The sequence below is a fragment of the Gossypium hirsutum genome, chromosome D11, assembly GCF_007990345.1.
Source record: "Gossypium hirsutum isolate 1008001.06 chromosome D11, Gossypium_hirsutum_v2.1, whole genome shotgun sequence".
NCBI classification, from domain to species: Eukaryota; Viridiplantae; Streptophyta; class Magnoliopsida; order Malvales; family Malvaceae; genus Gossypium; species Gossypium hirsutum.
In genome coordinates, this window is record NC_053447.1 from 13,182,970 (window position 1) to 13,204,529 (window position 21,560).

Below are 21,560 nucleotides of genomic sequence, written 5' to 3' on the forward strand. Positions count from 1 at the left end.
ATTTAGTTCCTAAAATCGAAATTGTCATAACTTTCAAATATGAGCTCCAATTTTTAAACTTATTTTAAATACATCCTTCTACAGCCCTCTATTATCAACAATTACAAAAATTTTATACCAAATTTCAAAATATCTACACTTTAGTCCTTATATTCAAAACTAACAATTTTCACTTTACAAAATAGTCCTTTTTCATATCTAAACTTCTAATCTAACCATTTAACATCAAAAAATTCGAGTATTCATCAATAGAAACATTTTGAAACTTTAACAATTTTAAAAAAGGATATACGAGTAAGCTAAATCGAGTTACAACGATCTCAGAAATATAAAATTTACGAAAAACGAGCCTAACCGAATATTGAAGCCTTCAAAAATGGCTTCCCAAGTTTTATTTGATAGCCAAAATTGGTTTAGAAGAAAGATGGAAAGAAATGGATGACAACTTCCATTAATTTATGTTTTATTAAATTAACAATTTATAATTTAACATACTTTACAATTAAAAAAAATATACCTAATCGTCCACCATCTTTTGAAATGGTATATTTACCATTTCGAGTCTTGGTTGAATTATTTTTTAACTCCTTAAGCAATTAAAACCTCAAATATTTTAACTTTTATAACTTTTACGATTTAGTCCTTGTACCTTATTAGTTACTAATTCAGTAAAATTACTTATTCATCTAAATACTCACTCCATGTATATTTAATAAAAAAATTCACGGGCTCAGTTTATAGAAACGAGGTCTTGATACCTCATTTTCTTGAACCACTGACTTTAAGGTTGTTACACTTGTACCTTGATTAATTATCAATTCAATAAAATTTCTAAGCCATAATTCATTATACTTCTAAATAAACTCATAAATATATAATAATATTTACGAATTCACTCGTCAGAAATAGGGTTTTGAAACCATTATTTTTCGATACCACTAAAAATCGAACTGTTACAACTTATCTTGAAGATTAGATTGGATCCGATCAAGCAATCAGATCCTTTGGATTATGGAGATTGGATTGAGATAGCATTGTAGACATATCTTCAACAATCCACTTCACATTGGTCATTGTTATTATATTTTACATGTTATTTTAGCTGCAATTTTATTGGGGAATTTACTATAATTGATCTAGGATGTTAGCAAGTGTCAAAACTCTTATATATTTGGAGAGACTTGTACAAGTTTTGTAATCGAGTGAATTAGAACTTATCTTTTCACTGAGTTATTAAGAGTGTAAACAAGTTTATTTCTTAGTTTACAACTTAATTTTCTAAGGAAAAAATTTAGAGGCGAGTGATCTAGATCTTTAAGTACAAAAGAAAGGTTGTTATACCGAGGTGTCGTAGGACTTGTATCACTTTTTGTATTGGGATTAAAGATAGTGGATTCAATCATTGAGCTAGTTTTCGTAGACGTAGGGAAACCGAACTGCGTAAACAACTTAGTGACTTCTTGTTTTGCTATTATTGTTGCAATGCCAACTTCAGTGGCCATTGCAACTAGCACTTCTGTCATCACTAGCTATTTTCTTCGCAAGTTTCGATCGTAGGTTCCAACACTTAGCAATAAAATCTTACTCTTATAGAATTAGTTGAGCACAAATCTTCCAAGGGACGCAACTAAATTTTCGACACTCTTTACATCCTCAATTTACTCATTTAAAGGTATATTTTGCTTCTCTTAGTTTTCCACAAGTTACTTTGAAACCTACTTCAAATAATGAGGAGGGGAAACCATTGTTAATACCTACTAAAATTATCCCGTTAATAGCTTAATTAGTGCCAAAAATAGCTATGGCTCAAAATAAAGCAAAAGGCCGTATAGCTTATAATTTTTCAAGTTTATACATTAGAGTTAGCGACTAACCCGTGGCCCATAAATGCTCATTCTCATGTAAAGAAAAAAAAAGATACTACATTCAATAAGCTCAATAAAAAAGAGATGCCAACACTTCTTAATGACCAAGATTGTTATATCAACCAAAAATTGCTAAAATAGTGGATCTAGTTAGTCAATAGGCAGCATCTAGACAACCCACAAATCAATTATAAGTGCTTAGTTTTATTATCACCATAAGTATTACCCCTACCATACATCATCTTTTTAACATGCCAAAATATTGACTCAAGTATTGGAAAGCAACTTGGAGCATAAGCTGCGATCCTTTTCGCTTACTCATGTCTTGCAAATTATTGACTATAGAACTTAATCCATCAACTACAAAACTCAACTCACCCTAAATTTTTCAAGCACAAGAAAAATAATATCAACAAACTCCTACTTGAAGGACTGTTTATACTAAAGCTACATTTTGATATTGATTTTGATTTTAATCATGATTTTGAAGGGTGATCATAATTAATTATCTTGAAGACTTTATTCCATAATTAACGATTTTTGTCTTCAAGAAAATATCAACATTGTAGAAGCTTCTCCCAACCTTTTCTCTCTGTGTGTTGTTGGCATGCAAGGAAACTCCGCATATTCCTATAATTACTTGTTTTCAAATGATAAAACTTGTGTCAATTGTTAATGATTAGCTTATAATGATTGTAACCAATAACAAGTAAATTTGTTTCTTCCTTAAATTACAATAATCGGAATTAATGATAATGTTTGCTAGGTTATAAGAATCTAGCAAGTTTCTTAGTATTAGCACTTTTATTTGGTTGAACAAGACTAGAGGTTTCCCAACTTTGCCTGGATTCATTTGTATTTCCTCCTACTAATTTGATATATTTAAATTTTTATTACTATTCATATTCAAAAAAGAAGAAATACTGCTGGCAAAAATTCCTAGATTAACCAGGAATTTAATCTAACCTTCAACTGGACCTTATAATTTATTGTTAAAACAATTAAAATAACAAAAAAAAGGAAATACGTGAATGAGGAGATCATATTAAGTTAAAAAGTGAAAGGGTTTGGTCAGCCATAAACTTGATTATGAGTTGAGTCATTCGCTTAAACTCGAAATGTTATTCGAAAAATGAGAGGGTTTGAACAAATACATAAGCTTAAAAAATGGGTTTGGACAAATAACAAGACTCGTTTAATAATACTTGTTTTCTAAACAGGTCAACCTCAAGTAAGATTTTTGGCTTGGGTTCGGCCCAAATTTGCTTAAATTCTTTTTACTGCTGTTTATTGTTGTTTTGCTATTGTTTGCTGCCATTTTAATGTTGTTTTGTTGTCATTTTGCTATCATATTACTACTATTTTGTTGTTATTGTTTGGATATTGTATAACTCTTGTTTTATTATTAATTTTACTATTATTTTAGAGGCATTTGCTTACTAAGTTGCAATTATCTTAATGTTATGCAAGTATAAAGACTTTTTTTAATATATTTTCAATTTATTGAAAACATGTATTTTAATGCTTTTAGCATATTTGATATATTATATTTTTAATTTATTTTTATATACAAAATTTTTAATATGGGTAGACTAAGTGAGGCTCGAACTTTGTATTATTTATCTAGGTCGAACTTAAATAAAATTTAAAACTTATTTTCCAGATAAAACCCAAGTTAGAAAAACAAGATTAAAATTTTGATGAACCCATAATCGGGGTGTATAGATAGGCTTGAATAACTGCCATAATTACCAAACAACAAAAGACGGTAAATGTGGCTGTCTAGAATAATGCCCTGCAACATTATTATGCTTTCTAATTTGTTGCATTTATCTGCCAATACCGCACACGATTTGTGCACTTAAACTCAAATCCCTGAACGTTTTAACTCTTTCAGAAGAAAAAGCCCAAAAGATAATCTTTCGGTTTCCCTTTGCTGCACAGGGCTGTAGTTTTGACTCCATCAGCAGCCTAATGCGTATTTGCTTCGTTACCCTTTTTGTCTTTACACTATGAAGAAAAATGAATAATATGATGGCTTATCAATTTTCTTCCCTCTTTTTTAATTTCTTAATACTTACAATAGTAGGAAAACTGCATATTGCTGAATTAAAATGATTAGCTTTGAAACGTATAACAAATACAAATGTTACCTGATTTGTCTTCAAACAAATAATATAAAATTTTCACAACACAACACATTAACCAACTGCACTAAAAAAAAGAAGTGTTGTAAATCACTTAAGTGGTTGTCGGTAGGCATTACCGGCAGGTGGCAGCGCTCACAAAGCGACAAACTGCAGCAGTTCCAAGGCGCGGCGATCGGCGGAAAATTAAAAAAGAAATACTAAAGTTTTCAACTTTCTACGATAAACCTAAAACCACCACCAAAAAATCAGACTTAATAAATATATTAAAAAATGTTGAGATCAAGTTCAAATCATATAGACCAATCCCAATATTAGCATAAACCATTAGTAAATGTTCCTTTAGAACCCTACATAAAGGGCTTCAGTGTCCCCCATTCACCACTGTTGTGCCCCTTAAGGACCCCTCAACAGCCCCACTTTCACCTAGCCGGCCAACTCTCCCCCTCTTTCCACAAACCCCATTTTTTTAGCACCATTTCCTAGTGTACTCGTGTGCTTTTGAAAATTTTAAAGATTATTCCTCTTGTTCTGTTTTCTGCTCAAAGCTCTTTTATCTGTCCCTTTCTTTTAGTTTCTGACATGGCATCCTCTGGCACTGGCTCCCCTTGTGGTGCATGCAAGTTTCTGAGACGAAAATGCGCCTCTGACTGTATATTTGCGCCTTATTTCTGCTCGGAACAAGGCCCTGCAAGGTTTGCAGCCATCCACAAAGTTTTTGGTGCTAGCAATGCCTCCAAGTTGTTGTTGCATGTCCCAGCTCATGATCGATGTGAGGCGGTTGTCACCATTGCTTATGAGGCCCAAGCAAGGATTAGAGACCCGGTCTATGGTTGTGTTGCTCATATTTTCGCCTTGCAGCAACAGGTATTAGATTTCCTTATTTTCCCTTCTCAAGGAAGTTTGCATATATAATATAATTAGAACAAATATATTTCCCCAACATCAAACTTCTTTGAATTTGATCCATGTTCCTTTTCACCAGTTTCAAGAGTTGTTTTCCTTTTGGGGTTTATGATTAGCTTTAATTCGTTTCTAATGTCGATGTGGATTTGATAGGTGGCATACCTCCAAGGTCAATTAATGCAAATGAAAGCACAACTAGCTCAAAATGCTATGAATTCACATAACATGGAGAGTCAATGGCAAGGCAATCTTTCTGGTGGTCCTTCCATTCCAACATATCCAATCTACATGAATCCCATTTCGCCACAAAGCTCACTTGAGTCTGTTGAGCTCAACAGTGCTGATAACATGAATATGCAAGAAATACAAAGCAGAGAGGAGTTTTCTAATTTCCATGGTTACTCTAGGAAGAGACCATACAATAGTGATTTGGGTGAGCTTCAAGCACTTGCCCTTAGAATGATGAGGAACTGAACTAAAAAACCATCCTTTTGTTTTTGTTTTCTTTTTCATTTATGGAGTTATGATTCTGGTTCCGTTCTGATGCTGATGATCTTTCATTTCCAAAACAATGATTGTACATACGGAGACTGTTACCAAGTAAACTTTAGTACTAAACTTTCTCATCTGCCAAACAATATTGGCATTTTCCCTTTTTTTTAATTATTCAGCTCTATCTGCAACTCGTGCTGTTGGTATAATAAATTACTGAGGGTGGTTCATTCTTGTCTGTTCTGACAGCTGAATGGAAACTTATAGTCACCAATAATGGAGCTAACTTCATTTGATAATCAAATGTATTATTTAAATAATCTCCTTTTGATCATACCTATCAAAACCAATGATGGATTACACATAAATGCCTACAAATTTGAACCCATTTCCTACCATCAGATATTAATTAAGGAAGCAATTGTTGGAGGTCTTTTATTTTTCTTTGAAAAGTCAAAGGGAAACTTCATTTAATCAAGCAAAGATACATCAACGGCAAACTAAAATAGTTTAAATTGTTGGGGTTATGTAGATCTATACTCTCTCATAAAACTAAAATTGTTGCGTACATTTTTATTTATGATTAATATCTTAAAACTATTAAATTTATTAATATAATAATACTTATTATACATATAAATTTTTAAATCGATATGATGTTTATATCATATAGATCGAATATTGTACTTATTAAATATATATTTAACCATTTAATGTTTCTTACACAATAAATATAATTAGACATTTTGAAATTACTCTATATTTAACATGCATGATTTAGTTGAATAAAATATAAAATATATTGATGAAATCATTAAAATATTAATTATACAAAATTATAAATAGATATATTGTTTTATACTTATGTAATGCTGAAAATATATTGTAATAGGCCCAATTTACCCGGCCCGTTGGATAAATAAACGCCAAATTAAAACAAAATAAACAAATAAACAAATAAACGTCCAATATTACAAAAACCCAATATTAAAATAAAAAACCAATTAGCCCAATCAGCCTAAGCCCAAAACCCTTAGCCCAAGCCTAACCTAAACCCAAATACATTCCCTAGCCCAATCGTGTTACAAGCCCAACACAAAAATGAATCAGAAACCCTAGCAGCATGGCTCCCAGCGCCGCAGCAGTAGCGCCTCTCTGCTCTCCTTCGCACACGCAGATGCCTTCGCACGCCTCAGCCGCCGCTCCAGCAAGCCATCAAGCCGCAATCAACCTCTGGCCTCGCATGCGCGCCACTGTCACTCGCGCGAGCCTCAGTACGCACACGTGCTTCTTCTCCTCCAGGCCGTACTTGCAAACAAACAAACAAAAATAGCACAGCAAAAAGAAAAAGGACGATTGTATTTTATTTTATTTTCGTTTCGGCTATAAAAGAGCCAACAAAATCTGTAAAAAGTTTCCTTTTTTACGATATCAACACACAGACACACAGGCATATTGTGTACAAAAAAAGATTCAGAGAGAAATAAAAAAATCAAAAATTCGAAAGGTGATGGTAGTTTTTTTTCCTTGGTTTTTCTTTGTCTTTTGGCCGTTTCTTTTCATTTCTGTTTTATATCTATAAGCGAAACAACAAAAAAGGGAAGAAAAGGAAGGAGTCGTACCTTGTCGTAGGAAGCCGTCGGATCTCTGACCCTCTCCGTTGCAATCGGAGCCTGGGTGGAGGTCGTAGACGCAAGAGCGGCGCAGTACCTGGGGTAAGCACCTAGGTTTCTTTGAAAGGGGAAATGAAATCTGGTGTTTAGGTGTTTAGGTTTTGTTTTTTTAGTTTATAAACAACTTAAAACGGCGCCGTTTAAGCCACTTAGTTTCAGCAACCCGCGCGGTGACCCGACCTGGGGAGGATTCGCGCGTTCTGATATTTTGGTTTATTTGCGCTTAGAGTCCCTTCATGTTTTGCTCAGTTTCAATCGGATTTCTTCCCATTTTTCTTAATTTGTACCGCATATTTAATTTTATTTTCATTTCGATCCAAAGACAAACGACGCCGTTTGGAGGCTAGACCCGTGCAGTGACCCGACCCGGGGTAGGATCCGCGCGTTTTAGTTCAAGGGTCTATTTGCACGACGATTCCCTATGTGTTTGGCGTAATTGCAATTTGATTTTCTTTAATTTTTTCAATTTGTACAGCATATTTGATTTAGGTTTCATTTCGATCCTTGTTTAAAACGGCATCGTTCTCACTATTTAGATTTGAGCATTCAAACTTTGCGTTTAATTATTATTTTAGTCCCGTTGAGTTTAGTCAATCACCAATTTAGTTCGAATTTGCGTATTTTATACTTTTAATTTGGTATTTAATTAATTTGTTTAGCACATTTTTTTAATATGATAAATCTTGTTTTGATATATTATTTTTGAAAAGATTAACATTAGCTCAATATTTAACTTTAGATAGTATTTTTAAATTTACTATTATTATAGTTTAAAACATAATAAGTTATTATTTTAATTTGTTATTAACATTTTTGAATTCATCATACACTAATATTTTGAATCTATTGTATATATTTATTTAATTTTGGTTTTACCCTTTTTTTATTATTTCTAATTTTATTTAAATTCCAATTTTAAATTCATTGATACTATTGTATTTATTTCAAAATACTATTATACAATGTTGTTATTATTTTATTTCAAGTCTATTTCGAGATCATGTATAAATCTTTTTTAGAACGTTTGACATAGGATTCATTAGGCGTAATTCCTCTTTTATTATTTTGGGTATATTTTAGAAATTGTACATTAATTTCTTTGATGTTGGGTTGTCAATATTGGCATTTGTATAATATTATTAAAACAATTGTTGCTATTCTTATTTGTATTTACCTATTGCTTGTTTGTTACTTCTTAGTATGTGTTTGAATTATAATTTATTTTTTAATTACACATTAATTATGCTACATTTGTTTTTCTTAAAATGTGTTCTATTAAAGCACTACAATCCTTTCATTTCTTAATTTTTAAAAAAAAGCTTGGTGTTCATAGTTATCGAGAGGATTGTGCCCTTCAATTCTTCTCGATAAATCTAGATAGCCAAGTGGTTATTTTATTAAAACCATACAATTTTAAAATAAAGCTTTTAAGATTTCAAAATGTTGGATCCTAACTTACTGGATATGATATTTTGTTATCTCGATTTTGAAAGTAAAGGCAATACCCGATATTTGGAATCCTCGAGAGAATTGAGCCCTAGCGTATTGGGTTTTTAATTTTTCTCGTTGAATCTAAATAATCAAATTTTCTTTAATCAAAACGCATAAATAAAAGCACATTCTCAGGAATTCGATACGTCGTGTCCTAATGCATTGGATATGCCATGTTATTTTCTCGAAATGAGGATTCTTCTAAAAATAAAGGCAATATTCGATATTTAGGAATTTTGTGAAATCGAGCCCTAACTTATTGGGTCTTGATTTTCTCATTTAACCCAAATAATCGGATATCCTTCTCAAAATGCATAGGTTTTAAAAGTCAAGAGATAAACTTAATTTTGAGGATTTAAAATGTTACACTCTAACTTACTGAGTGTGACGATTTATTTCTTCGAAATAAGCGAGTCACATCAATCAAATTCATTCTATTCAAATTCTCTTTTCAAAGGATCGTATTTTAAAAAATCTTTTCAAATTCTCGACATTAAGACATTAAACAATCAATTCGGTACCAATTTTAGGCGTCACGAGGGTGCTAACCCTTCCTCGTGTGTAACCGACTCCCGAACCTGTTTTTTCAAAATTCGCAGACTTAAAATTATTTTCAAGGTGATCCGATCGCACCATAATAAAAGATCGGTGGCGACTCCCATTTTTATTTTCAAAGTCGACTCCGATTTTTCAAAAATTTAAAAAATGGTTTCGACATATACTAGTGCAAAACAAGTTTGTTAGCATTGACAAGAAAAATAAACCAAGAATTAAGAAATAAAATTTATTGCGCCGTGGAGGAACCACTGCCTTAGAAACGAATTCGCTCTGATTGATGTAATCGTATAGTGAACGTTGTCTCCTAAGCTTAACACAGTGCTACGATATTCGTACACCCAAATAAAGAAGGTGGAACACAATTGATATTGTTCTTCTCAGGAAAATCACACTAAGATCAATTTCCAGGAAAGTTTAAAAAGGTCACAGTCGGTTCCGCTTCAAACGCCAAATTTCTAGATAGAATTTACTCTAATGTAATTTAGGGAAAAATGGCAAAAAATTTAAAAAAAGATGGAAAAGAGGCGAGGAGGAGGAAAGAGTTTTCTAATGTTGCATTTTGCTTTTTATATGAAAATGTGGAAAATAACTCTCTATTTATACTAGTAACAAAAGGGTAAAATAGTAAATATTCAAAGGCAAAAGAGTAAAAATCATTTCCGTGCAGCAGCAAAAAATATATTTTATTTCAAATTTTCGTAACAGTCAAAGAAAAAGTAAAATTATTTTTAAAGAAATTATTTTCTTGAAAATAATATAAGAGTCTTATCTGAAAAAATACAAAAATACGAACCTAGCAACAGCAACACGCGTGTGTTAGACTAATAACCAAATACCCCATGTAACTAAGAAGTATAGCTATATATAAACTCTGTTAATAGTCAATACTTAACCAGTATGGGATATACTTAGTTACCAACCATCCTTTCTCTTTATATAATATATATTTCCATATCAAGATGCCTCCAACTTTTGTCATCGTCATTGAGATTAATAACCTTTACGAGGGTTAAAGGTATAACTAAATATTAGGTTCTACTGATATATTTGATTTTAATTGATATTTATTATTTTTATACAATTGATATTTATTATTATAGTTTAAATTACGGCTAAATTTAACATTCTGAAATTTTTATTGTATTTTGCCCTTTAAAATTAAGTTGGGATGATTTAAAGATAAAATTTAACCAAAGAATTCCTCCAAATACTTCATTTTAATAGCAACAATAACATAAAATAATAATAATAATAATAGAAAGGCCTAAAATGGGAAAATTATTGTTTTTGTAAATTAAACACTCTTCGTTATTTTTTAAAATATTTGTTAAACAAATTAAGTATCATTCCTCCATATTTAAAGAGCACTCTTGTTTGTTAAATTTTTTGTTAAATTCAATAAAAGATGAAAATATTAGTGAGTATAGTAACAAACTCATCCTTAATTAAAAAAATCAATGAAAATAAAAGACGGAAATGACAAAAATCTTGAACCTGTTAAAATAAATGTAGAAATGATAGAAAAATAGGGATTGAGGACTTGGATTCAAGATTATTAAATCTCGCATAAAGAAAGGGTGCTTTCATGATGAAGGGGTATGGCTTGGGGAAATTTCCCAGGGACCCACTCTACCTAGGTTTATGTTGTAATTAGTAGGTTTACCTAACATAAGTATTTTCTTTCTAATTTTTAATATTATTAAAAAAAATACCAATAAGCCATGTCCTTGTATTCATATTGATAGACAAAATGTTCCCTTGATTGAATGCGAAACCCTACATATGAGCTAACCAATTGAAATCACTGTTCATAATCATATTTGTTACTTTTGTACATTTTTGTTCAAATAAATTTAGAATATGGAATGGACTCCATTACTTGTACTTGAAAAAGCAAATACTGATTAATAAAATCGGGAATGTGAGCTGCCACATTAAATTAAATTAGACAAAAATTGAACTTTAAAACATGGAAAAAGAAGACAAGGAAGCCGTGTTCATATACTAATAGAATTCCAACTCCAATCTTTGTCAAGAAATGGACATTTGATGACGTGTACAGATTTATTATACTCACCAATTATTGTCTTGTCAAGAAAAAGCAATGCATGATTACCAAGCTTACACCTCTTCTTCGCCTTTTAACCCAACTTTTGACTATTGATTTCGCAACCCACGTTTGCGTAATCCTAACCCTTCATTGTGCCATCCACTACTAATCCATCACATCACATCTTCTCACTCTAATTTTTTTTTTAAATTTTAATCTTTATTTTTATTAAATCCTCTTAAAATTGATAAAAAATTATTATTTTTTATTTTTGTTAATGTGGTATATACGTGAATTATCACTCAATATTTAATTAATTTTTAAATTTTAAAAAATTATAGAATTTATTTTTAAAAATTAAAAATATTATATATAATAATTTTTAAATTTTAAAAATTAATTAAATACTAACATGTCATTCGCACAACAATTCATATGTATATCATATCAACAAAGTTAACAAACAATAACTTTTATATATATTTTTAGATAATTTAATAAAAATACAAATTCAAATATTAAAAAAGATAAAAAAATTAAATTAAATTAAATTAAAGTCTAAAATAATTTTTTTTATAAAGTTAAAATACCAAAAAGTTCATTACCTCAATTTTCACAACAATTGTGTGTTACTTTTAAGATTAATAGTCCCTTTTAATTCTCTCTTTTAATAATATTATTTTTAAAGTTTGAATCTGTATTTTTTTTTCTCCAAGTGTTATGTGTTTCTTTATCACAATTAATACTTGAGTTTTATTTAAATAAGAAGTATTATTAAAAAATTTTATTCCATACATATTATGTGGAGTTTTTTATACTCTACAAACGAATTAAGAATGTGACATGTTGTTGGGGATCGACCTGATTAAGCAACAAACAAGTAAAAAATAGCGGAAAAAATTAAAAAAATTGAACACATACAAAGTTAACGTGGAAACCCCCTCCAAAGAGGATAAAAAACCACGGAAAAAGATAATTTTACTATAATGACAAAAGAATGAAGAATACAAAAGATGAAGATAAAAACTATACCCCGAAACCTGAAACCAAAGCACCCTCAAAACATAAACACAAAATTCTTCAAAAGTGTTATGAGTTCTAATCTTTTAATGGGTTTTTTTTTCTAAGGTCGTAAAAGAGCCTATTTATAGGCTAAATTCGTAGATCAAATAATAATAAAATAATCTAGACTAATCAGAGTTCGACTAAAACAATTAAACAGAGTTTAACTGGGAGATTATCTCTCAAATTTGACTGAAATATAATGCATACTTAACAAATCTCTACCTTAACTCATATTTTCACAAAGTCCATCACAGGCCTATCTTGAACTATGCAATGAATTGACTGAGTTGAATCTATGCTTAGAAGCTGGATGACTTCTAGCCTTCGACTTGTGCACTGCCAAATCAAAACTAACCCGGGTTTGATTCTCACAAATACAGTGTCCTAACTTTTCAAAACCAACATCCAAAAGAGAATCATTCTTCAACGAAACGGTCATACCTTTTTCCCTCCTATGACCAAGTTGACTTCGACTCCGTAACGAACGAGGGACATCCGGTTTCATCGATCACTATAAAACCTTCAAGAATATAAAGATTGTCAGTCCTTTTATGTTTTAACAAAATGAGAGCCCCATGAGACACCTTAATTCCGCTCGACTTGATGTTGATTATGCAACCTTTCGAGTCTAAAATACTCAAGGAGATGAGATTCTTTCATAAATCAGGTACATACCTGACATCTGAGAGTGTCCTAATCGTCCCATCGTGATCCTAATTTTAACAGTACCAATACTGATTACCTTACTGAATGAATTGTTTCTCATGTGCACAACTACACCTTCAACCGAACTCTATGTGGAAAACCATTTTCTATTGGGACACATGTGGAAAAAAACATATTAAATCTAGGATCCACTTAGATGTAAACTCAGATCTATCGCTCGTTGACACTAATAAAAAATCATCACCATTTTTGTCGGCCAAATTAGCATCAACTACATCTTTCTCGTTACTCTCAATAGCCCTTTTAAATCACAGTTTATAACAATTTGTAACTTCTTACAATAGCGACACCTTTTGTCTCGCTTCTTTAATGCTACCAAAACGGAAGCTTGCCTATCTGCCTTGTTATCCGAACCAAACTCATTGTTGAGTTTGTTTTTACTCAACAAATGACCCTTCACATCCTCAAACGAAAGTTTGTCTCTACCATAAATTAGGGTCTCCCTGAAAGACTTGTATGAATAAGGTAAAGAGCACAGTAATAGCATAGTTTGATCTTCATCGTCAATCTTAACCTCAACATTCTTTAAATCATTCAAAAGACTAATAAATTGACTGATGTAATCTCTAAGAAGCTCACCTTCGTTCATGCGAAACGTAAATAGACGTCGTTTCAACACTATACGGTTAGCCAAAGACTTAGTCGCATAAAGAGTTTCTAATCTTTTCCACAATACGGATAAGGTTTTCTCCATCAATATCTCTTGTAATACCCTATTCACAAGGCACAACTAGATTTCAGAAAGGGTCTTTTCATCAAGCTCTTCCCATTTTTTCTGATCTAGATTCTTAGGTTTTTTCCCGGTAATGACATTTTTCAGGTCGATCTGACCTAGAATTTTCATTATTCAAACTTGCCACAGATTGAAATTTGTGATACCATTGAACTTCTCAATGTCAAACCTCGTTGCTTCTTTCTCTGAACGAGTTGATCTACGAAAATTAAACTAGCTTTAATACCACTTGTTAGGGATCGACCCGATTAAACAACAAATAAGTACAAAATAGCAGAAAAAATTGAGAAATTGAATACACATAAATGTAACGTGAAAAACCCCCTCTAAAAAGGATACAAAACCACATGCAAAGATAATTTTACTATAATAACAAAAGAACAGAGAGTACAAAAGATGAAAATAAAAACAAAACCTGGAAACCCGAAAATAAAGAATCCTCAAAACGTAAATACAAGATTCTCCAAATGTGTTATAAGTTCTAATTTTTTAATGGGTGTTTTTTTTCTAAAGTTGCAAAAGAGCCTATTTATAGGCTAAATTTGTAGGTCAAATAATAAAAAAATAATCTAGACTAATCAATATTCGACTGAAACAAATAAACAGAGTTTAACTAGGAGATTATCTCTCAAATTTAACTAAAATATAAGACATACTCAACACACGTTTTATAAAATATTATAAAAATATATATAAATAAATAGGACAATTATGATATTTTTAATTATGTTTGTGGATTCTAAAACTTTTTAATCTCTATATCAAATAATTACTCAATTTTTTTTTGTTTCTTTTATATATTATACAATATTTTTGTGGAAAAAAAAACTTCGTTTTTGCTTTAAAAAAAACTTTGTTTCTCTCTCTATCTCAATGTTATCAAATGGTATTGAATACATCCATAAACGGGTTCAACAATTTGATGTGTATCCAAACCACTTAAAAAATGCATAAATCAGTTTTATATATTGTATTGGGTTAATATATATTTTTGATATATTTATCTGATTTATGTTTATTTTAACTCAAATACATTTATTTTTTCCCATTTAATTTTACTACATTTGAAAAAAAAAATCCTAAAAATAAAAAGTAGAAATAAGAAACTAACAAATTTAAATCATATCTCATTATAAGTTCGTATTATATATATTCTTTTTGATATAATGCCTAGAACTACTCATAACCCCTCTCCAACCCTTAAATAAGAGGATAACGCGTTTCAGCACACTCAAACTTACGTCCTTTTACACGGGCAACAATGCCGATGCCAATTGAGCTAAAACTCAATCGGCTACTATAATATAATTTTTATCCCTTGACAATTAGATCCATTTTAATACTTATACTTTGTTTGGTTGTTTTAGTATTTGAACTTGACAATTAAATCCATTTCGATCCTTAAACTTGATATCTGTTAAGATTTTGTTATGTAACCAGTGTTTGTGGAACAAGACTAGATTTGTAACACCCCTTACCCGTATCCAACACCGGAATAGGGTACGAGGCATTACCAAAACACATACACTTGTAAACGTATTTAACCGAGTTATAAAATTTCATCAAAATTAAAACTTTCAAAATAATTAACATGTTTCTATAACTTTTCACAATATATCCTCAAAATATTATAATAATAATAATTAGGGCCTGCGAGACCCGATACATACTCATGCAATTTAATGCTTCATTTCCATTTCATTCAATTCGCAATTTCTCATGCTCATAATTTAAATCATATCACTAGCAATTTCCATTTAATTCACGTACAATTCAATGACATCAAATTCAAAACTAATACGTATTTACCATTTAACTCAATGTTTATTGATTATACCATTCAATAACACATTTATGAAATTCTCAATTTAGCAATGAAAATATCACTTTAGTTTGAATAACAACATCGTCCTGATATAAATACACTACCACTTATCCATTTACTTTAATTCTTTTGGGCCCATTTGTCACTTACCATCCTTAATCAAATTAGGGAACGGTCACAGAAAATTGAGTACTTCACTTTCACTTTGCCATAGTATAACTATGGTCTTACGTATGATCACTTATCACTTGTCCCTGATCAGATAAGTGTAGCCACCTATCACTTTGTTTCTTGATCAGATAAGTGTAGCCACTTATCACTTTGTCTCTTGATCAGATAAGTGTAGCTAAAGCTATCACTTATCACTTTGTCTCTTGATCAGATAAGTATAGCCGAAGCTATCACTTATCACTTTTCACTTGTCACTTGATCAGATAAGTGTAGCCGAAGCTATCACTTATCACTTTGTCACTTGATCAGATAAGTATAGCCGAAGCTATTACTTATCACTTTCCACTTGTCACTTGATCAGATAAGTGTAGCTAAAGCTACCACTTATCACTTTGTCACTTGATCAGAAGTACTCAAATCCGGCGTTCCGCTCAATTTGATCATTTATTCATATATCAGGCTTACCAACATGTGTTAATTCATAAACCATTCATGGTATTATTTCATGCCAAATCATATACTGAATATACCATACACACATACTATGAAACTTTATTTTCACACATGAGCTTAAACCATGACCAATAATGCACAAAAATAAGCATCATTCATATTTCATCGTTTATGAGTTATAATCAAACATATGACCATTTATACACGAATCATTCATATATTTCCCAATTTTCCTCCTCCTCCTCTCCATTCCACATCCTTAATGTGTATAACACACTTAAACAACATTAACCATAATTTCAACACTCACTAACATGTATATTCAAAGCTGTTTATCCGAGTCAGAGTCACTAAATTATTTTTATCTGGAGCTACAGAGCTCCAAATTAAGATCCGTTAATTTTCCCTGAAACTAGACTCACATATCTTCATACCATAAAATTTTCATAATTTTTGGTTCAGCCATATAGTACAGTTTATTCTTTAAAATTTCCCCTGTTTCGCTGTCTGACAGTTCCGACCACTCTTCACTAAAAATTAATTATCTCATTGTACAGAATTCGGATGATGTTTTAGCTTGTTTCTTCTAAAAATAGACTCATTAAGGATTCTAACCATATAAACTATAACTCATAATCATTTCTGTACAATTTTTAATGATTTTCCAAAGTCAGAACAGGGGAACCCGAATTCATTCTGACCTTGTCTCACAAAATCTATTATATCTCATGATTTACAATTCCATTGCTCACATCATTTCTTTTATAAGAAACTAGACTCAATAAGCTTTAGTTTCATATTTTATTCATCCTATAATTCAATCTCTACAATTTTTGGTGATTTTTCAAAGTTACACTACTGCTGCTGTCCAAAACTGCTTTAGTGCAAAATGTTGATTTCCATTTTGCCCCAAATTTCACAGTTTATACAATTCGGTCCTTTCTCAATTAACCCCTCAATTAATCTAATTTTCTCAATTAGTACTTTACTAGACATTATAAGTTGTTACACAAATATTGAAATTCAGAATTTCCACATATAACTCTATCTTCCAACTCTTTTACTATTAGGTCCCAAACATTCACTTTCTATTCAATTCTTTCAATAAAATCAGCATATGAACAATTTAAAGCTCTAATTTCATGCTAAATCATCATATACTTCCAGCACATATTCATATCAACTTTCAACTTCTTTCATAAAATCAAAACTAATGGATTTAACAAGTGGGCCTAGTTGTAAAAGTCATAAAAATACAAAAATTTCAAGAAATAGTCAAGAATTGAACTTACTTGTAATAAAAATATGAAGAACCAGCTTGAAGAAGCCCTTCCATGGTGTTTTAGCTGATGAGAATTCAGAAAAATGAAGAGAAATCTAGATAATTCCACTTGGGTCCTAACTTTATTAAGCAAATTTTGCAATTTTCCAATTTTGCCCTTAATTCTCCTTACTTTCTTGCTGATTTCATGCCTCTGCCGTCCAGCCCAAATAGACCTTGGGTCTATTTGCCTTTTAAGCCCTCTTCCTTTTATCATTTAAGCTATTTAATCATTTCCCAAAATTTTGCATTTGTTACAATTTAGTCCTTTTTGTTCAATTAATTATCGGAACTTTAAAATTTCTTAACGAAACTTTAATACTAACTTTTTAACACTCCATAAATATTTATAAAAATATTTATGGCTCAGTTTAAAATCCCCGAGGTCTTGATACCTCATTTCGATTCTAATTATTTTAATATTTATTTCTAGTGCACTATTCACTATTTCAAAAATTTTCCTAACTTCATATTTAACTTATACTTACTAAATTAATAATATTTTCTACCCATTTGTCGAATTTAGTGATCTCGAATCACCGTTCCAACACCTCTGAAAATTCAAGCCATTACATTTTTTTTTTCGTCGGATTTGTGGTCCCGAAACCACTGTTCCGACTAAGCCTAAAATCGGGCTATTACAAGATTGGTCAATCGGACTAATTGGATCGAGAACAAATTGATATACTGGACCAAACAAAGGGGTTGAATCGATTGAATTAGAAACTACTCAAAATCAATAAAAAATCGAAAATTGAGACAAAAATCAATAGTTAAACCAATTTAATAATTTTTTTAAAATTTTTAAATATTTATTTTATTATTGTTAGTCTAGTAGTTGAACTAATCAAACTAATTAAATTAAAAATTAATGGTCTAACCGGTTCGATTATTAGAACATTGTATGCGACACTCTAAAATTGACGTCATCACCTGAAATTTTTCTATTTTCAAATGATGGTATGACACAATCTCAGTGTGTCACATTATTAAACTTTTATATTTTTTAAATTTAGAGATCAAAATGGATTTACCAAGTTCAAATATGAAAGTGAAGCAAAAAAATATATAGATACTAAATTACACCTAATTACCATGTTTAGGGGCTAGTCGTTAGAACTCACTTGCTCTTTCCTTCTTCATTAATCCTTCTTTAATCTTTATCACCGTTGCTTATATTTTGAGTGGGAATCTGAAATCCCAACTCATTCATGCTAAAATTGCAAACCTGAAGTTGCTTTTATTTATGGAAATGTTAAAATTCATAAATTACGTTAATTCTTTTTTTGTTTCATGATTTTTTCTGATAATTTAATTAATTTAATTATCAATTCAATTCGTTAACAATCTTTTAACTTAATGATAAAAGTACTAAATTGTAGACATAAATACATAGGTTGAATTCCTTTTATCTTTAATTATCAAAAAAAATTATGGATCCAATTAGTCATTATAAAATAAAGATTTTTGGAAGGAACTTAATGCTTGAAATTAGTTAAAGAGAATACAATAGAGATAAGGTAAGCATTTTGTTATTAGTTGGTAGCACAGATGAGTTATTTATTTTTGGAAAATACATCGAATGGGCCCTGCTTGTGTTTGTGATTATCATTTCAATTGGGCCTCTGTAAGGGTAACAATTAACAGAGGGAGGGAGGGAAATTCATGCCCCAAGTTAACTTGCATTAATTTATTCACGCATGCTTTTTTATTTAAAAAAATGGGAATATATATCTGAGGCCTTATGTTTCATAACAAGCATGATCATCACTTGCACTGATTAGTTACTGATTTTTTCTTTTCCAAAATCCAAATGCATTGCTTGATAAAAAGTAAGGATCGTTTAGTGATTTAGATGGAGGACTTCAAAACTTCATAGCAATTACAAATAAATCAGATATTTTATCTAGTAGTAAGCCTATGGTTTTTCACAATTTTACGTTTATTCTTTTTCATGCATCTATACATGTACAACTGTAGGAAGTTTAATGTATATACAGTGGAAGAAGTGTAATACAAGTTGTTTACTTCAATCCTTATCATGAAAAATCAAAAAAATCGGCTCCGCATTCAACATTGCGAATGCAAACAATATTAATATTGCATATTATCAAGATATAATAATCAAACATCACGTACAACAAAGCTTACATTATTATGGTCATAGTTCACGAGTTATGCTACATTGATTAAGCAAATGTCGAAGTAATTAATTTCAGCCTTTGTTTATTTGGGGGAGGGGGGTGCAATGTGGGTTATTAGACTTGAAAACAGGAGGGAAATCATGAAGAAATATCAAATTGGGATGAACGGAGATCAACGTTAGGTTCCATAAGTTCAACTTGGGATCATAATCATGTCCATTTTAATATGAAAATTATTTCAGAGTTTCAAATCGATTGTCTGTGGAGCTATATATGCTGTAAAGAAGCCAAACAAGGTAGTGTAAGAAGACATGCATTTTGTTAGCCTAGATGTTTTACTGAGCAGGATTGAATCTTGCAACGAATCCGTTACGTGGAGAATAGGATAAAATTATAGAACCGGCTAAGATAAATAATTAAGTGTGGTGTAGGAAAGGAACTAGGTAACTGTAATTTTAATTACTAGGTCAAGAACTACATGTGGTCCTCAAAAGGCTAAGAGGTCCATAGACAAAGCAAAATAATTAGCTCGACCAAAACCAGATCATTTTCTAGCTCCAGTTTTGTCAGAGATAGGAAATACACTACTAATATTCTATCTCAATATCCAGGCCAGATTAATTTATAGAAAACAGATTCACAGTAGGGTAGATTTTAGGGTTTCCGAAATGAACATTGATCCTTTAGGGTTCCTAGCTTTTTTTTTTATACCAACAAAAGTGCATGTATGTTTCAAAATATGCAGCATTCAATTCAAAACTGGAAGGTCGATGGTTTTTATATAAATGATCTCTTGTGCTGAATTGACCATATGTAAATGGATTGGATCCCCTCATCATGAATATTGCTGAGCATATCCAAAGGCCATTGATTGAAGGTCATCCACCTCCTGGAAACCCCATTGTCTGTTGTTTGTATGCAGGTCTAAGGAAGACATAGCATGAGAAGCCTCCCCAAAAGTAGTAGTGGTAGTATAGGATGACACATGATCTTCTCCTGGCGAAGTGAATGAATTCTCGTAATTACCTAAAGGGTTTGGATTCAAAAACCCATTCTCACAGTACGAGTTTGTGCTGGGATGATTGGGAATGTTAGGATTAAATTTGAGTGCCATGCTTGAATTATCTGAGTGGAACCAGCTTTGAACATCTTGGAACTGAGAAGGAAGCTTTCCATTAGGGTTTGCAGTAACAGAGCCATTAACAATGCTCTGAGATGCTTGTTCCTTGAGAGAAGCAAGCTGCGACTGGAGATTGACAACCTACACAAATTCCAAACACAGGGAACTAAGCAATGGATTTAGATAGATACCTATATTTCAAAAATCAAATTAGGGTTTCAACTCATCTAATTACATCATATCAAACAAGGTCAAAGGGGTGGTGAGAAAAACCTGCTGTTGGAGAGCAAAGATATGAGAAACACAACCATAAATGGGATCTTGAAGCCTAGCTTGAGATTCATACGAAATTGTGACTGCAGCTTCGCAGCGATCACTGACAGGGAGGTGAGCAAGCAGCTTGGAGACATTGCTTGCACCAAAAACCTTGTGGATAGCTGCAAAATGGGTTGCACCCTGTTCATGGCAGAAATAAGGTGCAAAAACACAGCCTCTAACACATTTTCTTCTCAAGAACTTGCAGGCACCACAAGGGGCACCAGAACCTGTCATTTTGATTTATTTTAGTGGGTAATTTGAGAGAGGGGGGGGGGGTTGAGCTAAACATCATAAAGCAAAAAGGGGATTATAAACACGGGAGGAAGAGGGAGGTGGATCATTTAATAATCAATTCTTAATTGCATCTGGTCCCCTTATTGGGCTACACTTGCCATTTGTTTTTTCTTCTCCCCTTTTAAAAAACCCTGTGGCAACCTTTCATTCTGAATTTTTATACCCTCAAATGAGATTCCATTTCGTACCCTTATACGACAAAACAAGT

At 31.4% G+C, this 21,560-nt stretch overlaps 2 protein-coding genes and 1 long non-coding RNA gene across 3 annotated transcripts; 1 reads left to right on the forward strand and 2 right to left on the reverse strand.

The window, feature by feature from the left end:
• The first annotated feature begins 4,305 nt into the window (after positions 1-4,305).
• On the forward strand, positions 4,306-5,581 carry LOC107923647 (LOB domain-containing protein 16). Its single transcript, XM_016853831.2, has 2 exons — positions 4,306-4,879; positions 5,072-5,581. The coding sequence occupies exons 1-2, from the start codon at positions 4,595-4,597 to the stop codon at positions 5,390-5,392; spliced, it is 606 nt and encodes a 201-aa protein (XP_016709320.1). The 5' UTR covers positions 4,306-4,594; the 3' UTR covers positions 5,393-5,581.
• Positions 5,582-6,341: 760 nt separating this feature from the next.
• On the reverse strand, positions 6,342-7,721 carry LOC107922801 (uncharacterized). The gene is made up of 2 exons (XR_001691433.2): positions 7,033-7,721; positions 6,342-6,718 (listed from the first exon to the last, which is right to left on the reverse strand). It is a non-coding gene; the product is annotated as an uncharacterized lncRNA (long non-coding RNA).
• Positions 7,722-20,098: 12,377 nt separating this feature from the next.
• On the reverse strand, positions 20,099-21,326 carry LOC107923699 (LOB domain-containing protein 29). The gene is made up of 2 exons (XM_016853872.2): positions 21,014-21,326; positions 20,099-20,881 (listed from the first exon to the last, which is right to left on the reverse strand). The coding sequence occupies exons 1-2, from the start codon at positions 21,290-21,292 to the stop codon at positions 20,456-20,458; spliced, it is 705 nt and encodes a 234-aa protein (XP_016709361.2). The 5' UTR covers positions 21,293-21,326; the 3' UTR covers positions 20,099-20,455.
• Positions 21,327-21,560: the final 234 nt, after the last annotated feature.

Bases quoted from the DNA above. Each gene is read 5' to 3' on its own strand.
- LOC107923647 (XM_016853831.2), top strand. From the start codon at position 4,595: ATGGCATCCTCTGGCACTGGCTCCCCTTGTGGTGCATGCAAGTTTCTG. The intron at 4,880-5,071 runs GTATTAGATTTC...TGGATTTGATAG, and splicing joins TTTTCGCCTTGCAGCAACAG to GTGGCATACCTCCAAGGTCA.
- LOC107923699 (XM_016853872.2), bottom strand. From the start codon at position 21,292: ATGACAGGTTCTGGTGCCCCTTGTGGTGCCTGCAAGTTCTTGAGAAGA. The intron at 20,882-21,013 runs GTTTTTCTCACC...GAATTTGTGTAG, and splicing joins TCTTTGCTCTCCAACAGCAG to GTTGTCAATCTCCAGTCGCA.